The sequence below is a fragment of the Stegastes partitus genome, unplaced genomic scaffold (assembly GCF_000690725.1).
Source record: "Stegastes partitus isolate 25-593 unplaced genomic scaffold, Stegastes_partitus-1.0.2 Scaffold57, whole genome shotgun sequence".
Taxonomy (NCBI): Eukaryota; Metazoa; Chordata; class Actinopteri; family Pomacentridae; genus Stegastes; species Stegastes partitus.
The window spans coordinates 1,067,920-1,092,052 of NW_007577788.1; the positions used below are offsets into that span (position 1 = coordinate 1,067,920).

The following is a 24,133-nucleotide window of genomic DNA, read 5'->3' on the forward strand; positions in this document are numbered from 1 at the left end:
AGCAGTTGGGAAATCATGTAAAGGACTTTACATTTATGGCTCAACATTTTATTAAGTACTGGGTCATTTAAAGAGACATAAATCAGACATAATGTAAATAAGAAGCTTCATGTGTTCTGACTGTGCCCAATCTACAGATGTTTATTCAATATAAGTTCCATGAGATGTCGAGGCTGAGCAGAGGTGGATCCGGGGTCAGGCAAACATACAGAACATTCAGGCTTTTCATGTATACCAAGATAACAGTGTGTGTTTGGTAACTCCACCGTATCCTGGCATAAATACTGGCTGGCATTAAGGATCGTGACTCAACAATGTCTGAGGCTTTGCTCAATGGAAACGCTTACTGAAGTTACAAAACACAAAAGCTGCTGCGAGTCACTGCAGCTTGGACCCGCTGAGCGAACTCGCACTGATCTCTGCACTGATCAATACTCACCTGTGCTGAATCAAACTGCGTGAAAATGTACAAGTGGAGTCATTCTACTGTTCCCTGCAGTCTCAAAGCAACCTACTTATTTTTGGTCCAGTTTTGGTCAGAATCATGTATGTGGAGCACGTTAAAGGAGCAGTTCAACCTTGTGGGAAATACAGTCGTCTCTTTAGTCGTTTTCAAGTCGTATAAAATGACACGTGTCAAGACAATGAAGTATACTTTTGCATCCAACATTAATGACAATGTTCTGCAATGCTGTGTGAGACCAAAGTTTGTTTACATGAGATCTCTGACCGTCATTTTTCGGCAAATATTTTATTCTTTCTTTGATGTCTCCCAATATTGTCTCATGGTTCATGTCCAAAGGGGCGTTTTTAGATGCAAAGGGTCGTGACACTCGATAGGTGTACAAACAGATAACAGACAGGGAATTTCCATCACCCTCCTGCAGCCACGCAAACACTGGCTGCACCTTAATGGATGAAGGCTTCACTCAGAAGAATTTTAACAAAACTATGAGGAAAACTAAAGGTCCAACACCTGTGTCTTCTTGGTGATAGTCACCAATAGAACCTCCTTTTAAGCCTTTTCTAACGGAAAACCTCCCAAACATTTATCAGCAATATGGACACGAGCAACTGACAAAACTGCAGCATTTGACGCCCTGGGATTGAGAATGGGTTGTTTAATCTCAATTATTGGCTGTACCTAATTGGGTGGATGCTTCATTCGTAGGGTGTCTGCTCTTGAATGTTGAAGCGGACCAACATGACAGCTTGTTTTGGAAACTTTACTTTTATGATAAGAACAGTTCACCAAAATGCTTTTTGGAAACATTTGAGGTGAAAAATTGGCTGCTGAATTGGCCTTCATTTCAGATCACTAACAGTTTAAGGTTTGTCTGGAGTTTCCAGTTTGTGTAAATTAGCTGAGACGCTATGTAAATGAGAAGCTGGCAACGCAACGCCTTGTCCCTTAAAATGCAGCAGTACCAGGATGAATTGGACGGCTGCTTAATTAGACAACTAAGTATCTCTAGGATGTAGCTTTGTTGAAGCGTGACGTTTGCGGCTTGTGAAATTGTCCTACATCAGTCGCCTATATGTTGTAATCTCACTACCATCTCGTCACCTACCACCACTTTGTCAGGACTAGTTGGAGTCACGCCTGAACAAACTGGGTAACCTTCAGCGTAGTCCGATAGTCTTATAAAAATCATCCGAAACTGGCTTAATGAGCTGCTACTCTTCAGTCAACGAGAAGTTTGCCTTGTGACTTGTTGTTAATGGTGTGAATGGGTGTGTTTTAGCCCAAATCAAGACCTTCTCCTAAAAGTAACTAAACAAGTTGTGAAAACAAGCAATTGAACTAAACAAAGAGAAAAAAATAATGGTTCAACACCTCAGTCTTTTGTGTAGAAGTCCAATAATTACTCCAACCTCCTTATGAGCCTCTCAACTGTATAAACTCAAACACATCTATTAGCTATTCAGACCCCAGTGATTCTGACAGAACTGCACTGTTTGATGTTCTGGTATTGAGACCGAGTTGTGTAATTTCAGAAAGTGATACAGAAATGGTAGTTTATTCAGACATGAGACCGACAAGTTGTAATGATTAATAAAATGTGAGTTACATGTTCTTCTGTGACGTCCGGAGGCGAAGTTAAACCAAAAGCTGCTGGTTATTGGCTAACTGTAAACGCTCACAGCTGATGAAAAACGTCAGAGGAAGTTCTCTTTTTATTGTCACTGATGAAGCAGCTTGAGCGGCTGCTGACTGACACATTAAAGTCAGTATTGCGGCAGCCTGTAAACGTGACTGATAGACAGATAAACCTGGTAGAATGAGTGAACTGGAAGAAACTGGAGGAATGATGGCAAACCAGCAGGGAGGTGACTTCTTCACTTCAATGACAAACTGAAAGAAAATCAGAGATTACATATTACAACACTGTGATGACAGTACATCTGCATTCAGTTCAATTAATAACCAAACATAGCAAGAGGAACTCTGAGCTTTTAATATTATATCATTGTTATTAATGAACTGGTGTACTAATACCCATTATCATCTGTAATATGACCTATTTCATTATTACTTGTGACTTTTGCCATTCTAGCTGTATTTTAGCTCACTGTTCTTTTTTATTTTTTACTAATCCTTATGTTCTGTAGCTGTACTGCATGCATTTTTTATCTGAGCAATAACTGGAACAAGGATTTCCTTCAGGTTCTGTCTTATTCTAAGAGTAAGATTCAAGTAACTATGCATTCCTTCAGCTGATGGATAATTCAGCTCTGTCAATGGCACCAGTTTGACCAAATCAAATACATCCAGAATGATATCGGAGTTCAGTGAGAACAGCAGCAGCTTCCATATTAGCTTTAAAATGTTTTCTTTTATTAGAGATAGATTACGGAAGCGTCCAAGAAAAGTTTCTGATGCTGCAAATAATAAAGAAACTTGGATTTGAGAGGAAGAAAAAAAAAAAGAAAAAAGAAAAATTCAAGCGGCATTCATCATATTCAGACTAACAGTTTGTGGGTCTTTTAAATGGTTTAAATGTGGCGGGGTTTTTTTTGTTTTGTTTTTTTTCCTTTTTGCTCAACCTACCGGCTGGTTTTGGGGTTTGACGGCTTCATTGTGAATGTTCTGTGTCCTTCGACTGCAGTAACGTTTTACTGTATACATACTTTTCAATACTCTTTTTAAATGTGCCAGCACCATTGGATTTGTTTTTCTTTCTCCCGCATCTTAACTTGGTTCGTATCCAAACAGCAATCGCACCTTGTTTTCCTTCTTTTCTTAACTTTTACTTAAATATAACATCTATCTATCCATCCAAAACACTTGGTGTGATTCATTTAAAAAAAAAAAAAAAAAAAAGAGCTTTGGTGCCCTGCAATTTGGATTTTAAATGGATGACCAATCACCAATAATTCTGAGGCCTCATTTATTATCAGTGCATAGAAAAAGTTCTAAATTCTGTTGAAGGCATGAAATTTAGAGTGTGCGGGGGTCGTACATACATCAGTGTTGATAAATCTCACTTGTTCTTAACCTCCGTGCTTGTCACACTGCCTTCAGAAACACCTCCAAATCACCATATATGGCAACAACACACCTCTTTATATAGCAAGTGAAGATTTATTTTTCCCCTCACCTTTTGTCATCATCGTGGCAAAAGGGCAAAAAAGAGGAACTTTCCTGAAACTGAGATTGAGGTACTTGTCAGCAAGGCTGAAGCAAACCAGAAAATATTGTTTGGTGCGTGAAATGTTGGGATAAGTATGTCTGTGAAGATTCTCAGTCATCCAGGTCATGATTATTCTGGTAGATTAATCGTAGCAACTGGACTTGCTTGAGCTCGTTGAAGACGTTTCACCTCTTATCCAAGAGGCTTCATCAGTTCTGACTGACTAGTAGGATAAGCAGCGAAATAAAAAAAATACTGCATAGGACAAGATAACAATTTCTGTTGGGTCAGAGGAGAGATCGCAGGCAAAATTTTTAAAAAGTGGTTTGACGTTAAGGTAAGTGCCAAAAAACGCATCACAGCCCATAAAAGAGAAATGACTGCAACTGAAGGAGGACAAATTAATACCGAATGTTCACCCAGTGGATAACCCTGATCACCTACAGATCGGATGTTTTAATAACCATACTAAGTCCAGCTAAAACATTTCCACACTTTATGTGCGTAAGCATGGTCAGAGTTGGCGTATATGCACACACCTTCCCTAGTATAAGTACACATTGATCAGTTCCATACTTGGCGTAGGAATGACTCTACGCACACATGATAAATGAGGCCCCTGGTTTCTTTGTGTGATTATTTGGGTTGCAGCATCTGCCAACACCAGCTGTAATTGTCACTCTCATACATTAAAAACAGGATTAAATCCAAACCAGACTTTACAGACAGAATCCTGCCTTCAGACGTGTTTTTGAATTGCAGTTCTTGCACTGCTGCTTGTGCTTAAAATTTACCATCCTCAGTTGAATAAAAATATGTGATTTAAACCCCATGTCACTCACTTGAAGCTGCCACTGTCCTGCAGATTGAGCACCAGGCTGTCGGCACTCAGGTACACTTTGTTTTGGGATTGCGCCACCTGCAGGCCAAACACAACACAGAGCCAAGTGAGTGCAGAGAAAACACAGGTGGAAAGTTTTTCAGCGCGCAGGCCAGACTGAGCACAATGGGAACATTGTCCGGGCATCAACACTGAGCCGATTCACGGTGGAGCGAGAGCTGCTGAGGCCTGCTCGGCGTCCACGCAGGAAACACCGGCAAAGTGCCTGGTCCGGATGACGTGACTGCAGTGTGAGGACAGAGAGCGTTACACTGAGCTGCGAGGTCACAGCGTCATAAACAGAGCCTGTTAAAGCAGGAATGTAGTCAGTGATGCAGACAAACACACTCATTCATACAGTTTCCTATCTCAATATCAACAAACGAGCTCACTGCTAATAATGAGAGAATTAGGCTTGGAGCTCAGAGAGTTAACTTCACATTAACTTTTGTGTTTGAGCACAAAGAGTTGTGCAGTTTATTCTTTATGGGAGCCTCAGTTCAAAACATTTTAAATTAATTCCTAGAACAAAAGCATTTAATTAAATATTGTGATTTATACATATTTTTGTGACTTCAATTTTTCCCAAAATGATTCCTGAAGCGCAGCACTTGAGGAAAATTTCAAAGGTTTTTATGTGTCTTCTGTATTTAGGTTGGTATGACTCATTCATGGAGGTCTGAGGTAAGAGCAGAGGGCAAGAGGAGGTTCAGAGGATGGATCTTTTGTTTCAGGCCTGAAAGATTTCCTCAGTTTCATGTTCTGTTGTCGCCACCTAGTGCACGCCATTGAACGCAGCAGCTCACCGACATGGCAGCTGCACTTCAGCAGGATTTACAGAACACTCAAGTTTAAGGGTTTTTACCAATTTTTAGTCATGCTGACTTGCAAATCAATAAAACTTTATGTATACATACAGATTAGAATGGTTCATACCCTTTCATTAAAGAAAAGGCAAAATGCACAAGTCACACAAATAACTAGGAACTGAAAAAAGTAATATTAAACTAAAATTTTCTAAATTATAATTTAGTGAAACACATTGCTTTTGAATTGTGATTGCAAAGAATCATGCTTATTTGCTTGTTTCTTGTTTTTGTTTTTTTGAATATTTGTGTTGAACCACAATTGAAAAGAAATGCCATGCTTTTCATAAAATTTGTATTTATTATTACTTTTGTCAATTTCAACTTATTTCAGTGACAGCTGTTTTTTTTTCCTTCTTTATTGGGAGAAACGATCTTTCTGCATAGAGTTTGCATGTTCTCCCCGTGCAGCGTGGGATCTCTCCGGGTTCTCCGGCTTCCTCACACAGTCCAAAAACATGTTGAGGTGAACTGGTGATTCTATTGAGAAGTGTGCTATCAAGGACTTTTTGGACAATTCATCGTACTTTGTATGTGTTTTTCTGCTTGGGAGCTGCAGACAGAAACATACAGAACAAAATCTTTTCCAAGCAGGTTTCTGATGAATGAAGAAAAACACGGTGCTCAGGTTGGAGTTTCTTACTGTCTTGGCAATGTTCTGCGCCGCCCGGATCTTCCTGAGTTTCAGGTAGCCTGGGTTCTTCGTCACGGCCTCGCCCAGCTATCACACACAGATTCAGAGTGTTAGTGTTTCACAGGGGAGCACAGTTGCGGTTTATGGCCCCAGGCGGCAGAGCAGCAGGCTGAGCCGGACCAGCAGCAGGATCATCGCTGCAGGTGTGTCGCTGCTCAGCTTCTAAATTTCTCACGCATGTTGACAGCCAGAGAAAATAATTACTGCATATTTAGATAAGTGTTCGCTCCGAGTCTCGCCACAATTATGAGGCGAGGCCGAGGGAGCTCACGTCAGTACAGGGAACTCGTGAGGTGAAGCTCTGGAGGCTGTTAAACCCTCTGAACCCCAAAACCCACCAGCAGGTTTAAAAGGCTTGTTTTCTATCATAATTAAAAACATGTATTTACACCACGTATCAATCACAAACTGTAAAAACAGGAAAAGTCATCCTGACAATCCTTGAACCACTCATCTGTGACATGTTGTTCCGTCCAAAAGAATGTATCAAGAACAATGAAAATCAATATACTTTATTAAAATCACTTTATCCTACATGTCGCATTAAAAAAATAGCCAATAATTGTTTGCTTTAACCAGATTCTTTAAAAAACCAAAAAAAATTCACTCCTCTTCCAAGCCATGAAGACACTATGGACCAACAGTTAGGTGTCAAAAATTCAAAATTTTTTAGTGAATATCCATAATATGTAAAGTATATAAAGGTACAGTTTGTTTCCAGCAACACTTTTGGGTGCTGGTCAAAATGTTTAACATGTTGATTTCTTTTTCTTTTAACTTTTGTAAAATTAAGAATCCCAATTTTTTTTAAACTTTTTTATGAGTTCTGAGAAAGAAAAAACTGCCAAAACCTGCTTGGACCTCAGAGGGTTAACGGCGGCTTTAGGTGTTAATTAGATGATTACAAAGCAGCTACAACTTGCAACAAACCACAACACACAAGAACTTGTCAAATTAGTTTGCTGCGCTTGAACAGACTCTGCAGGTTCTGACTTAAGAAATCCACTTTCATAATTCTAACTTGCTTGCACAGATTCTTAAATCCTAATTTTCCAGCTGCATGGAAACCAGATTAGCTCACCATCTTGGCAGCCTGAGCTTCTCCTTCAGCCTGGATGATCTTCTGTCTCTGGTCCTGTTTGGCCTTCTCCACGTAAAACTGAGCTCGCTGGGCCTCCTGTTGGGCTGAAGAGGAACAAACAGTCAGTCAGGAGCAGCTTGAAAAACAAAGCTGGAAATCCTGTGACCCTCAAGAAACCTATTTAAAAAGTTTACAGATCAGATCACTGACAACTGAAGATAATTCCATCCAGACGTAAAACATTTTTGGAACCAAAGCTACTAAATATTAAAACTAGGAGTACCAGTGCAACTTGTAAATAACAATGGTTCATTTAAAAACAAACAAACAAAAACATCATTACATATCATGTAAAACACTAAGATGGACGGAGAATTTGGATAAGTGCGTCTGAGTAATATTAAACTAATCACCAATAACCCAACTCATTTGATATTCAATTTATCAGTTGGAAGATTTTTATTTTTTTTTTAGAGTAAAGAAGTCTAAACTCTCTGATTGCAGCATCTTAAATGTGAATATTTCCTCATTTCTGACAGTAAACTAAACATCTTTGGACAAAATGAGACATTTGTCATCTTTGGTTGAACACAGATCAACATTTTTCAACATTTTCTGACATTTTAGGGACCAAACAACTACAGTCGTCCTCAAATTTATTCATACCTTTCCATTAAAGAAAAGGCAAAATTCACAAGAGTCAGTCAAAAAACTAGAAACTGAAAAAAGTGATAATAAATAAAAATTTGCTTAATTATAATTTAGTGAAATACCACATTGTTTTTGAATTGTGGTTGAAAAGAATCATTAAAAAAAAAAAAAAAAAAAAAAGAGAGTTACAGAAAACACTTGATTGCAGTGATTGTCTCAGAGAGTTGTTCAACAAAATATTTAGTTTACGGGTCCCATCATGCTTGTTTTTTTTGTTTTGGTTTGTTTTGTTTTTTTTAAAATATTTCTGTTGGTGAACCACAATTCAAAAGAAATGTCATGATTTTCATAAAATTTTTTATTTATTATTACTTTTGTCAATTTCAACTTATTTCAGTGACAGCTGTTTTTTTTTCCTTCTTTAATGGGAGGGTACGATCTTTCTGCGTAGAGTTTGCATGTTCTCCCCGTGCAGCGTGGGATCTCTCCGGGTTCTCCGGCTTCCTTCCACAGTCCAAAAACATGTTGAGGTTAATTGGTGATTCTAAATTGTCCGTAGTGAATGTGAGTGTGCTTGGTTGTCTGTCTCTAAGTGTGGCCCTGCCATAGAGTGGCAATCTGTCCACGGTGTCCCCTGTCTTCGCCCTAAGTCCGCTGGGACAGCATTAAGTTATAAATAACACTGAATCAACAAGTTAGTCTGATTACGAGTCCACCTTCTTTCTTTCTTTCTTTCTTTCTTTTATGCTCTGTGAATAAACTCCAAGCCCCTTACATTAAATTTCAAGGTGTATTTTGGCAACTCGGTCAATTCATGTATTAATGGTAGACTTGACAGAAATTGAAGCAGATGTCTGCACGCATCCCAAAATTAAAACCTATGTTTGGTATGAATGGTGACATTAAGAGGTGATTCTCCATCAATCACAGGTTTATAATTCATTATTGAAGGAGCTGTAATTCAATCAGTCATTTGGAGAAGCTTTAATTTGTGGATGTTCTCTGTTGGCAGAGCCCAAACACAATAGGAAGTTCTAAACTTTCCAGGTATCCTGAGCTACATCCGTCCACTGTGGTCAACACACCGCAGGAATAATCATATTAACACGGTTCAGTAGGCAGCACTAGAGCTACTCATGGAAAATTATTAATTATTTGATTTAAAACAGATTTTAAATAAAAAAATTCTAAAATATAAAGAAAAAAACCCTCTGGCAGACTCAGACTCTGAGAGCCCAGAACAGCAGACTAAAACACAGCTTGTTCATTTATCCATCATCTACACACTGCTTAATCCTCACTAGGGTCACTGGAGTCCATCCCAACCATGGGGACACCGTGGACAGGTCACCAGTCTATCACAGGGCCACACTTAGATACAGACAACCAAGCACACTCACATTCACACCTACAGACAATTTAGAATCACCAATTCACCGCAACATGTTTTTGGACTGTGGGAGGAAGCTGGAGAACCTGGAGAGAACCCATGCTGCACAGAGAGAACATGCAAACTCCACGCAGAAAGATCCCGGGTGCCCTCACCAAGATGCGAATCGGTGATCTTCTAGCTGTGAGGTGACGGTGCTAACCACCGAGCCGAGCCACCTTGCAGCCCCCAGTGGAGTCAATGAGATGTAAAAATATTTTGTTACAAAAAAAAAAAAAAAAAAAAAGGTTGTTTGTAATGTATAGCGCATCTTGTAATTACTGGGCAACAATTCTTATGGCCTGCATTGGCTAATTTTTTATTAATACTTTGTGTAATCATTGCTGTTTCCTTTATTTACCTGAGCAAAGACCTGAATTAAATATTGATCTGTTAAAAACAAGAAGAAACGAAACAACAGATACAGAGTCAAACAAACAAGAACATTTTAACAGATGTTGCAAACATTAATGAACAAATTTTTGATTTAGATTTTTAAGGAAAAGTAAGCAAATGTTGAGTTTAAACTCTTTAAATCACTGAATATGTTTTCCAATTTCACTAATTAGCTGTCTGAGCCAGTAGGTAACAATCAGCAGATACAACCAGCATGACGCAAAACTGTTGGTGTGGATAACAAATTGTCCTCCAGCGTGGACTCACCAACTTGTTTGGCCTCCACAGCGGCCGTGTACTCGCGGCTGAAGCTGAGCTCAGTGATGGCCACATCGTCCAGGATGATGTTGAAGTCTTTTGCTCGCTCAAACAGCTCTCTGCGGATCAACAGGGAAACCTACAGGCACGAGTGAAACAAATTATACAGCCGAGCAAAGACATGCAAATTAAAGAGATGAATGAGGCAAATTCCCCAGGCCTGGGATAAATAAAGTGTTTTTCTATTCTATTCTAATTGGTGAAATAATTAAACCATTAAGAATAAACAGAGCAATTAAGATTAAAGACAAGGTGAGTCAACTACAACAAGATCAGCTGGAAGTAAAATAAGATAAAATAAAAAGCAGTTATTGCCTTTAGAATAAACAAGAGTCCAGATTTAGATCATTTTGCAAGTTATTTTAGAGTGCACTATGAGTAAAACTGGATTTACTAAGTTATGTAAAAGCAGCAACTGCAACATAATACAAACATCTCAGTGTGTTTGATCAGAGCCCACATTAAAGACAGCCATGAAGCCCTGTAATGAGGTTGAAAAAACCCAAGAAACAGTAAGGACCTTACAAATAAAACAAAATCAGTCTATCATTCCTAACAGAGAAGAAAGGCCCCTCGACCTCAGCACACAGCTCACACTAATTAACCAACACTGATGGAAAAGTTGCTTTGATAAGCATCTTTCTACAACAAAGAGGAAAATGTGGTTTATTTCAGCATTATGTGTCAGCACAACTGAGCTGAAACAGTCACAGTGGTTTTATTAATAAAGTACAATATTAATGCAAAAATATAGCCCCGATTATAGATGCATAGATTAATACACAGTAATATTTATGCCATATGACATATGCAAAAATAGTTTTCACAGACATAATTAGATGTTTGATAGCGTACAACTGAACAACAGCGAATATTAAGCCACGCTAACAGCAGAGAAGTGGAGACGACAGCAACATCTATCAGGTGTTTCATCCTGATGAATGTCGACCTCAAACTGCATAAAAACAATCTGCAGGTTTTTAAAAAATGCATAGTGTATAAAAATGTGCCCTCAGTCATGATTACTGCAGCAAGCACAACCTTAAAAGTGCTACCAAACACGTTATCAAGGATTCTCCACTCCGCTCTAAACTTAAGGTTGTTTCTGGTTGTTTTTTGCTCCTGCCTCATTTTTTTTCTCACTGTGGACTCATTTTTTACTGCAATGTAAAGTCCTGCATCTCTATGGAAACAGAACATGAAGATATTTAACCATTTACATTTTTACAGTCTCTACAAAATTTTCCTCTCTACTCTGCTCATCAGCTGTAGAAAGATGTTTCACCATGCTGAATGTATCCTCAACAACCTGCTCCTCTGTTCACTGTTTCTGAGCCATGTTGCATATATTTTATTGGCTGCTAAATGGTGTCATGTTGGATTTTTTTTATTTTATTTTATTTTTTAAAGGAAACATGTCTTTCAAATTTGTTGCCATGTTTTAATGTTCAAAAGATTAAAGAATTCCAAACTATGAGGAACATTCTGGAGCATCAAAGGTGCCAACACGTGCATTCTGCTTTGAAACAGTCAGACCAGGAAATATCCAGTCAATTGTGTTATTGCATTGATGTAACCACGTGTAACCTGTGCGGTAAAATACTTTTTAAACCCTATTTTGGTGCAAAGTCATGAAACTATAAGCTCTCTTTTTAAATTGCAATCAGATTTGATTGATGAGCCTATTCATATACAGTACAGACCAAAAGTTTGGACACACCTTCTCATTCAATGAGTTTCCTTGCTTTTAATGACTATTGGCATTGTAGATTCACACTGAGGGCATCAAAACTATGAATTAACACATGTGGAAATATGTATTTAACAAAAAAGTGTAAAACAACTGAAAATACGCCTTATATTCTAGTTTCTTTAAAGTAGCCACCTTTTGCTGTGATGACTGCTTTGCACACACTCTGCATTCCCTTGATGAGCTTCAAGAGGTAGTCACCTGAAATGGTTTTCACTTCACAGGTGTGCCCTGTCAGGTTTAATAAGTGGGATTTCTTGCCTAATAAATGGGGTTGGGACCATCAATTGTGTTGTGCAGAAGTCAGGTGGATACACAGCTGATAGTCCTACTGAATAGACTGTTAGAATTTGTATTATCGAGATGGTTTGGGGTGAGCTGGACCGCAGAGTGAAGGCAAAGTGAAGGACTCTGCTATGCAGCAGGAGATCAGAGTACAAGCTCTCCACCTCATCCAGCAAGAAACATAACTGACGGTGATTTAAACCTTTTGCCATTATTTTATTGACAACCTGAATGACAACATTCATTACCTCTTTGCATTCTGGAGGAGCGCACAATACCTCTTGGTGCAGGATGCAGTGAAACGTCAGCAGCTTTCTATCCAGTGACCTCTGCAGTAAGGCCACAAAGCCCCTGTGCGCTCCAGTCATACTCTGTGGCCCATCAGTAGCCACTGAAACCAGGTGGGTTGTTTTTATTTCTTTGGCTCTTAAACAATCAAGCACAGCCTCACAGATGTCCTCCCTCCCCGTGTTTGGCCTTTTGGTGGTACCAGTTCAACCATTTCGTCCTGTGGTCAAGCAGAGTTCACATACCGGTAGAACAACACAATTTGTTCAATGTCAGTTTTTTGTCTTTGGACTCATCACAGGCGATTGAGTATGCTGCAGCTGAACTGATGTCTTTAATTTTCTGTTTTGTGATATTTTCTGCCATTTTTATGGTTCTGTCTTTGACAGTCTTTGCAGAGAGAGGCATCTCTCTGATTTTCTGCACAATTTCACTCTTATTTTTAAAGTCCATGAATAGGTGTTCTGAAATCTTAATAAATGACTCTTTCATATATTCTCCATCTGTGAACGGCTTCCCATGCCTGACTATTTACTGAGCGGCGACAAAACTGGAATATGTAGTTGAATTTGCAGACTTCATCCACTTCTTGAATTGATTTTTCCACAGCTTTTTTTCTTTCTTCTCCCTCCAGATAGTTTTTAGCAAAGGCTGTGTTTCTTTTTGAAATGTCTTGCGACATTTGACCTTTTATTGTTAGCCAGTTTCTTACCACAAATCAGGCATACTGCTACGCTACTCTCATCAGAGGTAAATGCAAATGACTCTGAACAGACATCATTAAATGTTCTATTTCATTCTGATATTTTTCTTTTCTTACATTTCTCCATACTTGGTCTACCTGGCGTTGAAAGTCTCGATAAATGCACAGCATTTTTGCGGACATATACCGTCTTTTGGTGGGTGTGACACATATTTTGAGCGACAAAAAATAATAACGGTGGTTAGCACCGTTGCCTCGCAGCTAGAAGGTTGCCAGTTCGCGTCCCGGTGAGGACACCCGGGATCTTTATGCATGGAGTTTGCATGTTCTCCCCGTGCAGTGTGGGTTTTTTCTGGCTTCCTCCCACACAGTCCAAAAACATGTTGAGGTTAACTGGTGATTCTAAACTGTCCATAGGTGTGAATGTGAGTGTGCTTGGTTGTCTGTCTCTAAATGTGGCCCTGCAATAAACTGGCGACCTGTCCAGGGTGTCCCCTGCCTTCGCCCTAAGTCGGCTGGGATAGGCTCCAGCCCCCCCCCCCCATGAATCTTCCAATTCAGAACTAAAATTTAAAAAAGAAAAACTCACACAAATATAATACACTTCATGTATTTTCCCAAGGCACGCGGAGGAGCAGCATAAGGATGAAAGAGCCGCGGGTTGCCGACCCCTGCTCTAGAAGTAGAACCTTAATGCTCCAATGAAGTTTGCTGCTGCTCACATGGACCAAAAAAAAAGGCCTTCTGTAGGAAAGTTCTGTGTTCAGGTGGAACAAAAACTGAGCTATTTGGCCACAATGATCAGAAATATGTTTAGAGGAGAGAATTTAAAACCTTTGACCCCAGGTGCACCAAACTTACCATCAAGCATGGTGGTGGCAGTACTATGCTCTGGAGCAGTTCTGCTGCCAGTGAAACTTTGTACTTTACACAAAGTAAATGAAACACTGAAGAAGGAGGAGCCAGAACATGATAATTTACGGAACCCACTGACAGAAAATCATTACCTGTGCTCTCTGTGTGATGAGCTGCGAGGCGTTGAACTTCGCCACAACACTCTTCAGCACCTCGTTGACGATGGACGGCAGGACGCGCTCGTCGTAGTCTTGTCCCAGCTGCTGGTAGAGGGTGGGGAGGTTGGATGCCAGTGGCCGCGACAGAACTCTCAGCGTGAGGTTCACCATCTGAAGATCTAAAAGACAGAAAGAGTCAGAACCGGTTCACAATGTGTAGCATCACTTCAGCCCAGTTGATCAGCAAGCATTTTAATAATCAATTGTTAGCGTGTCCTTTAACGCAAACATTCTTCAAAATCCTGAACAATGAGTATTACGAAAGGCACTATTCCTACAACTACATGGCAGTAATGCAATCATTGAGGGGTCTAAGCAGAAAAAAAACGAAGGATTTGAGGATGACTTTTTAATGTTTTCTGCCTGTTTATTACCAAAAATCAGAACAGCAACTTAGAGCTGCAACTGTTAATTACTGGATTAGATTAGAAAAATGCAACTGTTTTGATCCATTACCTTGACGTTTTCAGCCTCTTAAATATTCACAGTTTCAAGTTTTCTGTCTTTGTTTTGAACTTTGTTTCTGAAATAATACCCTATATGGATTTTTCTGAGTTTTTTGACAGTATAAGAAGTTTATGGTTACATGAAGTAATAAAAACATTAAAACTTAACATACTGATTTATCAACATTATTGCTCAATCTTACGCTGTAATGGCGCTGAGATCAAAAGTTCTAGTTTTAATGGGTTTCGAAGGGAACATTTTCGTCTTTGAGGACCTGAATATAACTTTTTTTTGCACACATTTCAATAATTATGCATTATGGGAGCTAAGGTAGAAAAGTCCCTCCAAAACATACACACTGCCAAAATTACCAAAAATAAAAAGCAAAAAAACGTTGGTGCATCACTTCTCCTTGATCACTGTTTTTCAAACATCTTCAGATTTATCTTCTTTTCTCTCACTGATGGGCTTCAGCCAAACATCTCACAGTGTCTTGAAAAACCTCAAAAACCACTGTCCTCCTTGGGCTGGGCAATATATCGACATAAAAAATATATCGATATAATTTTAGATGTGATATGGAATTAGACCATATCGCATATATCGATATAGTTCAAATTTGCGCCGTGATCCCTGTGCTACGAAGCAAGATGTGGGTTATCGAAGCTGAGCTTAAAGACAGGTGACTCTCTTTTTACCTGGCTCCATGGTAACTGATGCTGTGGAGCTAACCTGGTTGGGAGCAGGTTATGTTCAGACTTTCGTATTTAAATTGGCTGGAAAGAGCGTCTCCCTTTAACCAAAGTGTTTCCTGACTATTATTTATAAGCGATACAGATTCTCAGCTGAGGGAATGTGTTTTATCTGCAAACATGCAGAGTTGTGCGCAACTTTTTTCACTAACATGGCATGTCCTTTTGATAATGATCCCGTGGATGAAGGTGCAGCATTACTGCGCAGAGAGTTAAATATTCGTCGGGAGATGGTTATCAGACCACGCATAGATGTTCTAGCATTTCCAGACAGTTATCTTTTTGAGCAGTACCGTTTCACAGTCATATCTACATATACAACCTAATCCGTCCTTACATGTGCAACAATATCAACCATTGTCATGTTCTCACATCCCAACAGATATTGTGTCTTGCGCTGCGTTTCTTTGCAAATGGAAGTTTTTTGTACAATGTCAGAGATGCAGAGCACATGAGTAAGGCAACTGTATGCAGGGTGGTCAGAGAAGTGTGCCTCACCCTATAATAGCTTTTACCCAACTTTGTTGTTTTAGCTGGACATAAACCTGTCAGAGCCATCATGGAGGAGTGCCACAGGACTGCAGGTGAATGATATAGAGATCTGTTAAATACATTTTAAATTATATTCTGTTAATGACATTGTGCTTGTTAGGATCATATATTTATATTAATGTTTTGATAATCTCTTATTATATCAATCTCACATGATTTCATATTTTGATAATTTGGTGTTACTCTCCTCACTTTTATTATTATCTTAATCTCACATTATTATCTTAAGGCATAATCAACACAACTGATAAACCATTGCAGCATGAGAAAGTGTAAGTGGAGACAGGATTTGGTGGTTTGTGTATTTCTCGTCACAAGCAGGTATCTGCAGGAGGGAGAAACTGAGGGTGCAGAGTGGCAAGTTTCTGCACCTACGAGATGGTGAAAGAAGGCTCAAGGGCACGGAGGGGCCAATCAGCGAGCTGCAACACATTCTGTGCACATTGTCATGTAATAGTATAAGTATACTGGATCATGGCGAGGCAGTCAGTCTGACTTCATGCCCTGACATTAACTTTGTTGGTGCTAGGGTGAGAAGTTTGATCCAGAGCTCTGTATGCTTATTCAACTATCTGATAAATAAATACATTGAGTGAGACCTAAATATCTTCTCCTATTGCTTCATTAAACGAATGCGCAGGAGCTATCTCACACATAGTTTAATTTCTGGTAGATTGAGATTCAGCTCCAACATGCTGCAACATCAGACTTGAACAATGTTTCTAGATTTCATATAAGCTGCTGCCACGGGATTGCACCTAAATGAAGTAAATGAATAGGCTACTATTTAAGCAGTTTTGTCCTGTAATATTATTGTGATTGCAAAGGAGGACAAACGTACGCACTGACCCGAGCAGCAATGTTCTCCACGCCATCTCCCTCTGTTTTGCAGCTGCAGAGGTGTTGCACTTAAGATTTCTAATTCTAGTGGGGTAAAAAACGCAGCCCTCTGCTTTCCCGTTGCCATGGTGACTCATCGACTTGGGGCTTCATTGATGCTGGCTTTTTATAGTTGTGGTGCATGTGCTTACCTCCAGGTGAAACTACTCCAAGTTGACTAAACTGAATCAAAACTGCTGTTCTGGAACTGGAAACTCAGTTTCCTGTCTCAGAGTAGATGAACTCAGAGTTCAGGATTAGACTCAGAGTTTGTTGAACGTGCTTTGTGAAAAGGACCCCTGGAGATCTCTGCACCATAGACTGTATAAGAAATATATAATCAATTTAACATATATTTAGTTATTATGATAAACTATAGTTTTTCTCTGGATTGAAAGAGCAAACTGCAAAGTAACTAGAAACTAATGTTGACACGTATGCCTAAACATTGTGGAGTTTTTAGTGGAATAAAAATATGAAGTAGCATTAAAAAAAATAGCATAAATACTAAGAACAACAACAACAAAACACCTTACAGGGCTTTGATTTCAAAAAAGGTACTCCTTGTTAGACAGTATTTATGTTTACATTCTATTGTTATTTGAACAGCTGAGTATTTATTCATAAACCAGGTGAAGAAACCTGTTGTATTATTTTATTATTTATTCATTTCATTTTGTAACTGTTCACTGAAATTGCCGGTTTCAAGAAAACTAATTGTGACATGTTATATTTGGCGTTGACGTTGACGGTACACTCACTCTCACTTTGCAGAAAAAAAACATCAGGATATATATCAGTTAGCGATATTCAGCCTAAATATATCGGGAAATGACATATCGCCCATCCCTACGTCCTCCTCCATCCTTTTTAGAGTAGCGTCGGCACCTCTTCTTCACAGAGACTTCAAAACACAATCAAACAAAACCTAAACCTCATCTGACCTCAGAAAAATAAACTTAGTGAGTTAAGTCATACCCAAAGGGAAAAAAAGTCCTGAATTTAAGTCCAAAAGGCTTTTGAAAGATTCTCAGACAAGCGCCATTCTTCTTGCAGGTTTTCTGTGTGGTTCATTTTCAATATTTTCTGATTGCTTGGTCAAAAAAAATAGAATAAACTACCATGTTTAAAAATCAAAAGTGACGTCTTCAAATGCCTTGTTTAGTCAAAGCAACAGCACAAAAACCAACAACTATCAGTCCGTTGATGTAGAAAACATTCGCATTTAGAAGAAGAACTGTGAGAACTTCAGCATTTTTGTCTTTTGAAGCTGAACAATACAGACACACACACGATCAAACTGAACCACAAGCTTCTTCTTTCAAGCTGAAGTTGTGTTTGTTTTGCTGCTGAAAGTGTCTGACCTTTGCTTCCAGTGAGAGAGGAGATCTTTCTGGGTCGGGCTCGGATGTCATAGATGATGGGATACTGGAACCAGGGTATCCTGCAGACAACAACATATTTAAAGTTTCTCTTGCATTCAGCTCATAAGTCAGTGAAGACACAGCGTTCACACGATGAGCTATGGAACTACTACAGTCTAATAAGAGCCGAGAAAAACAAACAAAATGGCATCCACACAGCAGCAATCTGTTTTTGTTTTGTTTTTGCTCATTTTGCCTCGTTTCTGCTGCTGCGTGTGTAAATCAGTTCTGCAAAAAAAGTATGAGCAATTAAAAAGATAAAAATCCTCCTGACGGGAAAGAAAAATTTGATTTTTCATTTCAAAAACAAGAATATTTTGCCGGCTTTCTGAGGCAGGATAGCTGGGTGAGCCACGTTTCCACTTTCTTTTTCTATTTCCACTGTGAACTCTCAGAAGTGTAAAAAAAGAAAAGTACAACTAAAAATTTCTTACAAAGACAATGTAATGCATTTCCTCTTTGAATTTCTCGCACCTCATGATCAGCAGATCAATAAAACTATATGACCATTCACCCATTTAGCAGGCATCATGTAAAACATAAACGATAAACTGAAATACATTTTCAAGCAGAAGCCAACAAACCGATCAACTCCAAGACTCCAAAATTAAGGCATTAGGGGCATCAAATATTAGATAAACCACTCTTGAGATCAGGCAGGAGGGAGGCTGATCCATCTCCAAACCATCCACACTACTGATGCAATCCGACTTCTTTTCCCCACTAGAACTAACAGGAGCTGAATATCGTAGCCTCCAGTTGTTGAGAACTACATCCTCTAACTGTATTAAATATCTGCAGCATGAGACAGCAGCAGGATCCATGAAGAGTGAAATGAGCACATTTACACAGCGAGCAACAGCCGGAACTTCATTAATTCCTTATCATTTTAAATGATCCCCTACATGGACACAGGATGGATCAGAATCTAACAGCAGGACACACTGTGTGAGGAACATGAATGAAAATGAATGACGGCCAGTGTAACGAACTGATGAAGCGACAATGTTCCATATCCTCCATCTAAAAAGAGGTCAAGCCTGATTGATTGATTGACTGACACCTGAAGTGGAGTCCTTCTGCGAGCACCGTGTCCATCTGCATCCCTCCGATCCTGTTGAAGATTATCGCTCTCTGGCCTCCTTCAACTGCACAAAAAAGACAACATTTCAGGAAAAAAAAAAAAAAAGATTTTTAAAATCCCAACCTCTCAAATTGATGAGTTTTAAATAATAATATATTAATTTAATGACTATGCATTATATTTATGTTAGTTAGGTTAAGTTTCATTTTTTATAATACCGTTTCTTGGGATATATAACTACCTTAGCTAAGTTATTGTCCATAATTGATAACACTACAGGGTCTCAGCAATCATATGTACTACAGTCAAGAACAGTTGTATTTTATAGAATTTAATTTTATAATGTTTTAATCCCTAGTATGTAAATTACTCAGGTACAATCACAACAAATACTTCCATCCATCCATTATCTATACAACCGCTTGTTTGTATTGCATGTTTGGGATCCTATTTATCTAATTCATATAAAAAAGATCTCAATAAATGAAATTAAGTTACTATTTTTCTTCCTTATGCCAGAAATAGACTTCATACCAAATCCTGATTTCCATGAAGTTCTATTTAGGGCAATACAAACTAATGAATCAAATCCAAAATAGTACTTTTTAAATGTTTTTTGCAATGTAAACATGTTGTCTGTGAGATTAATATTCTCCAATGTTTGTATTATTTCTCATTTAAACCAGAGAACTCTATTTTTAAAAAAGTCGATAGACACATTGGTCCCTTTTCACATTTGTCAAATATTGTTGAGCAATTTTTTTTGAAAAAGTCGAATTTTCTCTGAAAATAAATTATTTAGTTTCTTCAAGCTTTTATTTCACCATTAACAAGAACACAACTGTATTTTTCCTTTTACAGCAGTTAACAGTAAAACAAACAACTCTTTTGGTTTTGTGGCCACAAGTAGGCAGTGATGAGTTACTGTGATACATGTATTTCTAGAGGAAACTGTACTTGGAGTAGTTTTACTGCAGCACACTGTATTTATTTTTAGAGAAAATTCTGAACTTTCACTCTGTTACTTCTGAATGTTCAAAATCTTATTCAATCATGCACATTATGTTAAGAGTCCAGTCAACTGTTCTAAAAGCACTCAAGGATTTCATTTTAAAACTCAGAACTTCTGCTACGTTTGTACGTAGCATCCACACTGCTCCAGAGTTTTAAAACCTTAAAATGGAGACTTTGGAAACACTGCCAACCCTGTTTTAGTTTGAAAGGTACAGGGTTGTGTTTTAGTCTGGACAGACGAAAACTGACATTTCTGGAAAAAATGACTGCCATGTTCACTTTGGGATTGAATCTTACTGTCCCAATGTTTCATTCTCAGATTTTTCCACCATCTAACTGTTTTCTATTGTTTTACACTGCAAACTGCTGCCTACATGTGCACGAGGAAAGATGTTAATTTAAGCAAATTCCACTCAAGGATCATGTAATATGTGTTTTCATGTATGCTAATATGGATGAAGATAATACTTTGGATTTTGTCAGTATAATTGGATTTAAAAATACGTGCAATCTCCTGCAGTCATGTGCAGAAAAAAACTCTAAACACCCGCTGATAAAACTGAACACAGTGGATACGAGAACCTTAAACTCTGAAAATAAAGCCGTTTCTGACATTTCTCATGTTTTGCTACATTTTTTAGTCTCCAACATATTTTTCTTCTTCTTTTAATGTTCAGTGTTGCACACAGTGATTAAAAACAACACAAGAAAAATCACGTCTTTTCTACTTAAACTGGCTAAATAGTTTTCATTAGCGTGAACAGTGTTTCTGCATCAACACTGTGATGTGTGAACAGTCACAAGTGAGAAGTGAAGGACGACAAATTAACTCAGACACCTCAAGTTTCAGCTGTTTCTGCAGGTTAATATGAGAAGAAATCTTATGTAGTTTTCCTTTTCCACAACTAATCCGCAAGAGAACATCATTCATTCTTAGTTAAGGGTTCTTGGATACAATGAGTTTTATATTTTTAACTCCGTTTAACCCTCTGATCCCCAAAACCCACCAGCAGGTTTAAAAACAGGTCAGATTTTCAACTTTCCAACAGTCCTTGAACTAATCATGTGTACATTCGCTTTTTTCTGAAAAACAACCAAAAACTAGTTAATAAATTGCACTACATTATCAAAAATCACTGTATTCTACATGTCTTATTTATAAATTTGCTCAAATTAAACCGTTTGATGTCACCAGATTCTACAAAAAACATTTTCTTGTTGAAACCGAGACACCATGACTGTCACAGCTGGAATAAGACAAAAAAATCAGGGAATTTCCGTTGAACTGAAGGCTGTGTTTATACAAAGCAGACAGGAAACAAGATTTTGCTGTAGATTTGTACATTAGCAGGAATGTAGCACAACGTGGAAGTGACAGTAGTGCTGTCTATTCAAGCATGACAGTATCTTAAAAATATTTTGTCCTGAAAACCAATGAATATTCGAGATAAAATACGATGTTAATATTGCCAGTGTCACTTTTTTCCAGTGTCATCCAATCCTAGTTTTCATTGCACAGAATCTCGTGGGACAACTAAGGAGATTTTATTTAGAAGGTGCAGAATATTGGCCTGCCTAAAATCTGTCAATGGATTCAAGTTTTGGAAGTTTTTATTCATCTTTTATCAGTTTTACTACAAGACAAAGAAATAGAAACTGTAAGCACCAAAGTGATTTTATGTGTAGATATGGTGCATTATTTGAATAAAGTTCAAAATGTGACAAACCTGCCACAAGCTGTTGTGTATTCCAGCAAAAAAACAGATGAATGAAAATTGTTTTCTGACGTGTTGGCGTCTGAATCCAGATATACCAAATATTTACGTCTGCATGATATTCAAAGCACAGAGGCCTACCTGTGTATGTGGCTTCCTTCACTCCATAAGCGAGTGCTCCTGCACCGATCAGCAGCTTCATACCGAGTCCTGCACCCCGAGGTCCCGATGACATTCTGCCTGCTATCTGCCGCAGCTGCTGCAGAAAACTCTGAAACACAAATATCACAGCTTCAGCTGAGCTCAGATCACTAAAAGAACACACACTGTGCTGAATGTAGTGTGTAAAATCCTAGTGTCCTTCAGAGTGGAAACTATTAGACATGACACTGAATGACCTTCACACTGGGTAACTACGATGAAGGCTGACACCTCCCAGCAAGCAACTCTACATGGACTGTGTCCAGTCACAAGCACATTCTGTGCAGGACAGTCAAAACTTCCTTTAAAAAGCAACTATTTTAACAATCCATGGCAAAACAAAATAACACACAGCTGGACACAGCTGATTATTTGCTTTTAACTTATGAACTCTACAGGTAAATTTGGCTTACATAAAACCCACAAAGCTAAGTTAGTTGAACAGAAAAGCATCCTTCTTCATTGGCTGGCTAATAGTGTTTTTGTATGTTAACGATGGTCTGTTTGTTGTAAGATCAGTGGCTTTAGGCGTAACTGTCCTCACATCTGATGCGGCTTAGTGGAAGACACCGATGCCGAATTAAAGAGAGGAATCTGGAAACTTCTGCTAAGTTTTAGTGAATTAATTTACAATGCGTATGGCTGTAAATAGTCATACGTACATACATACATACATACATACATACATACATACATAAATAGTTAAATTGTACATTTTTTTGTGGAATCTGGCGTCTCTGCACAACTTCCTGCAAGACTATGAAATGTTAGCAACACACAATTGGACACATTTGAACAGCTGCTAATAATTTATGGTCTCCAAGTTTAAATTCGGCTAACATTAACCTCACGTAACGAAGTTAGTTTAACAGACTATCAGCTTCTTTCATGGGTTTGCATATGTTTTGTATGCAAACGGTATTTTGCTTGTATAACATCAGTGGCTTCAAGCTTAACTGCCCGCAAATCTGATGCTCTTCAGTGTAAGACATGAATGCTGAATTAAAGAAAGGATTTGGGAAACGTATACAAAATGTAATGGAATAAATTCATAATGCGTATGCATCTGTAAAAAGACCAGAATGTGTTAATTTGCATGATTTCTAAACGGAACCTGGCGTCTCTATGCAGCGTCGCGGCTCACTTGAATATTCCTGCTAGACTGTTGTTGAAATGTTCACATGTCGACATTAATTATCTTTAACGAAGGCACAGCTATGACTTTTGTCTGATTATTCGTTTTTAAAGCAGCTGGATGTAACTTAGCTGGCATTACGGTCACAGTAAGCTAGCTTACATCAGACTCACGTGTCCCACTTTTAAAAATGTCACGCAGCGCAGAGCAAACAATCGGAAACAGTCGAACCGAACCGAACACACAGACTGTCAGAAAACATCAGGCCGAAGCAGGATTTATAAAAACACACACACTCACGCCGGGGTCTTTACTCGCCATGCTCGTCCTGATACAAAACCAAGAGAAGGAAGAGAGCCAAGGTCACGGGTGATGACGTATTTCCGTTAGCACAAGGCAACATGGGAAATGTAGGATACGTAACTGGGCTAAATTAATTTCTTGAAAATCCAGGAAATTCTTGGTGCTTTGTGTTGAATATTGGTGTAAAATCAGAAATGAATGACACATAAAACCTGCAATAGATTCTAATTGTTATTATGTATAAATATAAAAAACCTTACATATAAAATATGATAACAATTATGCTTAGTAACATCAATTTAAAAAAAGTGAAAATCTGACAGCAAAGGACCCAGAAATGATATGTACTGTACTGCATAGTGTAACACTCAAATACTGTAAAAACTATTGCAAATATCCATAAAATAATGGATTTTAGCTGATGTAAAGGCAATAAAACTGTACATTTAGGTTCATACATTGGAAAAGAACAAAATAGTATTTCTAAAAATATGATGCGGCCATTACATACAGTTTGAACAATTTCTTTTTACACAGTTAACATGTAGATGAATAAGTTTTTCTGTGATTTTACTTTA

At 38.4% G+C, this 24,133-nt stretch overlaps 1 protein-coding gene across 2 annotated transcripts; it reads right to left on the bottom strand.

The window, feature by feature from the left end:
* Positions 1–1,989: 1,989 nt before the first annotated feature.
* On the bottom strand, positions 1,990–23,629 carry LOC103352978 (prohibitin-2-like). 2 transcript variants are annotated; one of them, XM_008275711.1, is made up of 10 exons: positions 23,553–23,629; positions 22,058–22,187; positions 19,167–19,251; positions 18,044–18,123; positions 13,984–14,168; positions 9,900–10,029; positions 7,157–7,260; positions 6,025–6,102; positions 4,478–4,554; positions 1,990–2,356 (listed from the first exon to the last, which is right to left on the bottom strand). In XM_008275711.1, exons 1-10 carry the CDS (start codon positions 23,571–23,573, stop codon positions 2,341–2,343), a joined length of 906 nt encoding a protein of 301 aa, XP_008273933.1. In that variant the 5' UTR covers positions 23,574–23,629; the 3' UTR covers positions 1,990–2,340. The 2 variants fall into 2 exon arrangements, with proteins under 2 accessions (XP_008273933.1, XP_008273932.1); XM_008275710.1 differs by having other exon boundaries at positions 23,547–23,626.
* Positions 23,630–24,133: the final 504 nt, after the last annotated feature.